The 5,493-nt window shown below is 51.0% G+C and overlaps 1 protein-coding gene across 1 annotated transcript; it reads right to left on the bottom strand.

Annotated features, from left to right (window-relative positions):
• Nucleotides 1–3,165: 3,165 nt before the first annotated feature.
• Slc35d3 (solute carrier family 35, member D3) lies at nt 3,166–5,486 on the bottom strand. Its single transcript, XM_013026835.1, has 2 exons — nt 5,014–5,486; nt 3,166–4,106 (listed from the first exon to the last, which is right to left on the bottom strand). The coding sequence occupies exons 1-2, from the start codon at nt 5,450–5,452 to the stop codon at nt 3,274–3,276; spliced, it is 1,272 nt and encodes a 423-aa protein (XP_012882289.1). The 5' UTR covers nt 5,453–5,486; the 3' UTR covers nt 3,166–3,273.
• Between the last annotated feature and the right edge of the window lie 7 nt (nt 5,487–5,493).

Raw genomic sequence — 5,493 nt, 5'->3', positions numbered from 1 at the left:
TGCTGAGGAATCGAACCCAGGGCCTCAAGCATGCAAGGCAAACGCTCTACCACTGAGCCACCTTCCCAGCCCCTCACTGCAGCAGTGTTTGAACTCTCCAGGGTCACCTGTCATCCAAGCAGTTCTGGGAAGTCAGTACCCCAATATTTCTGTCTGATTCATGCCACAATTATTAAGAAAGAATCAGATAACATGGGGGGAGGTGGAAACAGCAGACCAGTTCTGGAAAGATCTATCTGACATAGATGATGCATTTCAAGACTGTTTCCAGCTAAGTGTCAGGTAAGGCCATCCATCTTGAAGAATGAGTAAGAACAAATTTTCAAGTCAGGGAAACAATAGGTACAAGGTGGAGATGGCATCTCAGAGCAGAGGGAGAACCGAGTAGCTAAAAATGGGGCACCGTGACTATCTGACTCAGGCTTTGCCAGAGCACAGAGGTTCTGGTGCCTTGGACTTGCCAGGAGTCTCCCTCTGACCCAGGGCCCACCCTGCCCTGGCACTTACATTCTTGCTCTATGTAGATGTCTGAGTCTTGTCCTGGTGAAGGTGTGTGTCAGAACACCCATGTTCATCTCCTTGGGTTTTTCCTCTCCTGTCACACACTGTGTCCCATACCTTCACCATCAGTGTGATACTTACTGTCAATTTGGCTACTCTGTAGTGCCCAACTATTGGGTTAAAGCAGTCCACGTTTTTAGGATGCATTTGACATTTGTACTCAGTAGACTTTGAATAAAGCATATTGAAGGCCTTAAAGGCACAAACTGAGGTTTCCAGAAAGAGGAATTCTGCCTGAAAACTACAGCCTACAGATACGATTTTCCACCCTGTAGATGTCACATTATCTAGGTCACTAATATTCTTTCTCTGTCTCTGTCTCTCTTTCTGTTTCTTTGATGAACAGTAATATAGTGCCTCAGTAAGTTTGTAGACAGAAAAGGGGTCTTTTTTCCCAGTAAATATCAACTCACATCTGTAACTAAAGAGGTTTTTTTTTTTTTCAGTGAAAAGCAATCATTCAGACCAGATAAGCTTGGGTATAAATCAGGAGGGAAGTTGTAAATATCCTCATTCTTATTCTTTTTTAAAGTAAAAACAAAAAGGCTTACTTCTGAAATTAACAATTTCTGACTAAAACTATGATAATCTATTCCAGATCAATGTTTTATAGATAGAATAAATTCTACATAAATATTACCAAAAAAGAAAAGCAATCATTCTATCCATTTATCTGACAGTGATATTTAACAATAGATATTGTTCAACTTCCCTGCTTTTCATTAATTCTCTGGGAGAGGATGTTGCCCTCTAGCAAGCTGGTGTCAAAATTAATGTTTTTTTTTTAAAGCATCATTTCTAAATGCTGCCTATGAAGCTCTTACATCTTGAAGATCTTGTAGAGTCCCCTATAGAAGCAATCAATTGCCTGTGAAAATCAGGAAACCAGGACCAATCACAAACTACAATTCCAACTGCTGACCAGCTTCTGGAGTGAAAAACTTGAGTCTTGTTTATGCTCTTTGTTTTGTTTTGAGTTTTGGACATGAACAAACAAAAAAAGACACCATCTGAGAGTCTCAAAGAAGTGCTGGCAAGTAAGAGCACCTTTGTTGTCCAGGGCCTGTCCTGCAGGTGCAGACCCACGTCTCTAGTTTAGTGGAGGCTACTTCGGTTCACATGTGAACTGAAAAAATCGGCTGTGGATGGCTTTCATTCATGAAATATGAGAGGATCTTTTACTTTCTGACGGTATCCTTCACTGGAAAAAGTTTGGTTATTGTTTTAAATCAAAGTACATGTGAATTTAGGGTTTGTGGGCATGGTTCAGGCAGTAAAGCACCTGCCTAGCAGGTGAGGCCCTGAGACAAAATCCTAAGAGAGTGCTTGCCTAGAAAGGTCTGAACAGGCCAACAACTACACACTTGACACTCCACACAACATGTTGGACACACCCAAGCTACAGAACAGAACACAACAGAACACAAGTATCTCTAAAACCAATTTCTAACAACATGTCTTAACAGATAAACTCATACTTTATTTTGACAAATTTGAGATAGAAAAATATGACAATGTGAATCTAGCAGTTGCTTTTTGTGTAATATAGTTTGGGGGGGTGCAGTGCAATTTGGGATTAGCTTTATAGACGGGCTCTCTTCTGGCCCGCAGAAGTCAATATGACATGACATCTTGGCCACTGGATTTGCCTAACAGAATATTCAACAGGATAACTGGCTTCCGAAAAGGTTACAGCATTCAATAATATATACTAAAAAGCAAGGAACCAAGACAACATTAAGATGCATTTACAATTCCTACAAGCAAACTTTAGACTTCACACTTAAAGTCCCCAAACTCTTGTTTTCAAAATAACTTCAACATTTCTTATCAGCAGAAGATAGAACAATAGAACACTTATTTTAAAGAAACAAGTGAAAAACTTGAGTAAACATGATATTGAAGATGACTCTAAACAGTAAACAATTTGGTGTATTTATAGATGTCACTTCAACCTTACGCTCTGACCAGTTGGGCCAGAGAAATTCCATGTTCCATTGATGTAAATCCTTTGAACAACTTACACTTTAACTAAATGAATACCAGGAAGCTGAACCGAGTGTTGGAGAGGAAGAGGTCAAGGGCAGATGAATGGAGGGAGGATGAGTGAACACAGTCACAATATATAATGTGCATATGTGAAAATGGAACCAGGTAATTTGAGGGAAAGGGTAGGGTTGGGAGGGGTGGGGGATGAAAGACATCGATCAAGAGGCACTGTACTCACAAACTGACATGTTGAATTGAAACCCCTTTGTATAACTACTTAAAGGCAATAATAATAATAACAATAATAATATAAACAACTGTAGGTCTAACTAGCATCAAAAAATGTGCCCCTGGATATAATATGAAATTAAGTGCAGTTCTCATTTGTACACTCATTTCTTGTTAGGAGTGAGCCAGGGACTTTTGGTGCATGCAGATATTTGGTTATGGTTATAAAGGCAAAAATAAATAAATAAATAAACGAGCCAGAAGGCAGAAGCTGAGTCCAACTTCAGTTTGACTGTGTTAAGTGTTTCCTGGTGTTTCTCTCTCTCTCTCTCTCTCTCACACACACACCTCAGCATAAGTGCTAATTTTGTGGGCTCCTTTTTAGCCTCCCTTCTCCACCCTTCAAGGAATATATCTGGGAGGCCTGGCATTAAAATAGTATTTCTACCATATAAAATAACAGTGTGTACATATGTACATATGTGCCTGTCCCTTTCAAGGACTGGCTAACTCCTCATTTTCTATCAAATAATCCTTCTTCATGTACTTGGTACCCCGAACTAATCTCCACACTTCCAAGTAAGCATCCCTTAGAGACCTCCTACTAACTTCTTCGGAGCTCGCTGGGGTCAGGGAGCCCCCAGAGACCAGTGGAGCCCCTGGGGGGCTGCCCCTGGCCTCTGGCCCACTCCGAAGAGCCGAGCCACCTGCTCCCGCCCCACTCGCTGACCTTCCATTTCCACCCTCCCCGGGCAGCTCCTCCATCTCGAATGGCAGCTGGTCTCCACTTGGCTGCGTTTCCTCTCCCTCCGGCTGCTGCGACTCCAGGTCCTCATAGTGGCTTTGCCTCCTGGTCTCCAGGAATTTGGCCACACAGTAAATAATGGAGCCCAAGGTATTCACCACGACGCCAGCAATAAACAGAGAGGTGGGCTCCACGTCGTTGAAGGCCACCATCCCCACCGTGATGGTGGCGATGCTCTTCACCACGCCCACGAAGCTGGTGGTCACCGCCGAGTTGATGTAGGTACAGTGCAGCGTGGTGAAGTTCATGGCGCAGCCGATCAGGATGCAGGCCACGAAGATGCAGACCATGGTCGGGTCCTTCCAGCCGGGGAAAGCCCAGGCGTGGATGGAGTCGGTGCTGGCGAAGGAGAAGACTACCAGCAGCGGGGTGGCGGAGACGGCGATGACGTACTGCGCGGTGAGCGGCCCGTGCTCGGTGTCGGCGCTCGCCTTCTGGATGAGCACCAGGTAGGCGGCGTGCACCAGCACCGCCAGCACGCCCGTCACGTACCCGACGGGGTCGCCGGTCAGGTCGCCAGCGCCTGCACGAGCACGGCGGGAAGAAAAGAGAAGACAGCGAGTTGGCGCTAGGGGGAAGGGCAGTACTCACGGGCGGGGGGGGGGGCGGGGAGGGCACCCCGGGAACGGGCGTGGATGGGATGGGGAGCGCTCCGGCTGTGTCCACCCAAGTTCCCGAGCGCCCCACCGACGCGCCCTGCGCCTCGGCTGCAAAAACGCGACCGACAAGCGCAGTCCCGTGCGCAGTGCGCTCACGACAGGTGCCTCTCCGGACTCCACTTGCCTCCCGGGCCCCTGTTTCCACCGTCCACGCATGGCAAAGGCCGTGGAGATCAAAGTTGCTCGGTGGCTTCCCGGAGCTGGCACCCAGGTCAACCAGATTCTTGGGTCCTCTCGCCACCCCCTCTCTCCCCGCTGCCCAGGAGTGGGCTCAGAACCCCGAGCCCGCCAAGGGCGGAGGTGGCCGACCCCACCCCGGAATGGGGCTTCCCGCTCCCCATGGCTTCCGAGGCTCAGCCACCGCCGCAGACAGAAGCCCCTTCCTCGCGAATGCAGCCCCCGCCCCGCGCGACCCCCGAGGGGCCCCGGGAACTCTGGGGCGTCACTCCCAGCCCTCCCCCCTCCATTCCCGCCCCGCGTGACCCGAGGAAGTTCACTGCACCCCCCCTCCTTCCTGCTCAGTCCGGGGCTGGGACTCAGACCCCGCGCCCCCGTCCCTTCGGAAAGAAAGGGTGGCAGGGGGGAAGAATGGGGAGGGGGTACCGCGTACCCCAACAAGGCGGGGGTCCCCCCGAGGGAGGAGCAAGGCTGCGCGGGGTCTCTCCGGAGAGCGCACCTTCGCCAGCCTAACGACCCCTCCCCTCCAGGCCGTCCACCTGTCTGCCTCAGTGTCCCCCGTGGCAGCGCGGGCGGGGCGCGGGGCGCGCTCACCTGCCAGGGCGGCGCCGCAGGTGGTGATGAGCACGGCCGCCAGCACCCCGGGCGAGGGCGCGCCGTTCTTGAGCACCAGGACGCCGATGAGCATGGTGACCAGGGGCAGGCAGCGCTTGAAGACCACGTACATGGGCAGGCTGAGGCCGCGCAGGGACCAGAGCGTGAGGCTGGACTGCAGCGTGGACAGCACGGCGACCCCCGCGAAGGCGCGCGCCAGGCGCAGGCCGAAGGGGGGCACGGCGATGAGCCCCAGGCGCCGCAGCAGCTCCAGGCTCAGCGCCGCGGTGGAGCTGGTCAGGCACTGCACCAGCGTCAGGAAGGAGAACTGGTAACGGCTGATGAGGAACTTGAGCAGGATGTTGAGGGAGCCCGAGAACACCCCGTGCGCGATGGCCACCGAGATGCCCAGCACGCGGCCCCGGCACAGCTGCCGCATGGCGGCGGCGGCGGAGCTCCGAGCCCGGCGGGAGCGGCGCG

Source organism: Dipodomys ordii, unplaced genomic scaffold (genome assembly GCF_000151885.1).
Source record: "Dipodomys ordii isolate 6190 unplaced genomic scaffold, Dord_2.0 Scaffold97, whole genome shotgun sequence".
Taxonomy (NCBI): domain Eukaryota; kingdom Metazoa; phylum Chordata; class Mammalia; order Rodentia; family Heteromyidae; genus Dipodomys; species Dipodomys ordii.
This window is presented reverse-complemented; position numbering and strand designations above follow the sequence as displayed.

Excerpts from the sequence above, each read along its gene's own strand:
- Slc35d3 (XM_013026835.1), bottom strand. The coding sequence starts at position 5,452 with ATGCGGCAGCTGTGCCGGGGCCGCGTGCTGGGCATCTCGGTGGCCATC. Across the intron at positions 4,107-5,013 it reads CTGCGGCGCCGCCCTGGCAG|GCGCTGGCGACCTGACCGGC; the intron begins GTGAGCGCGCCC and ends GTGCTCGTGCAG.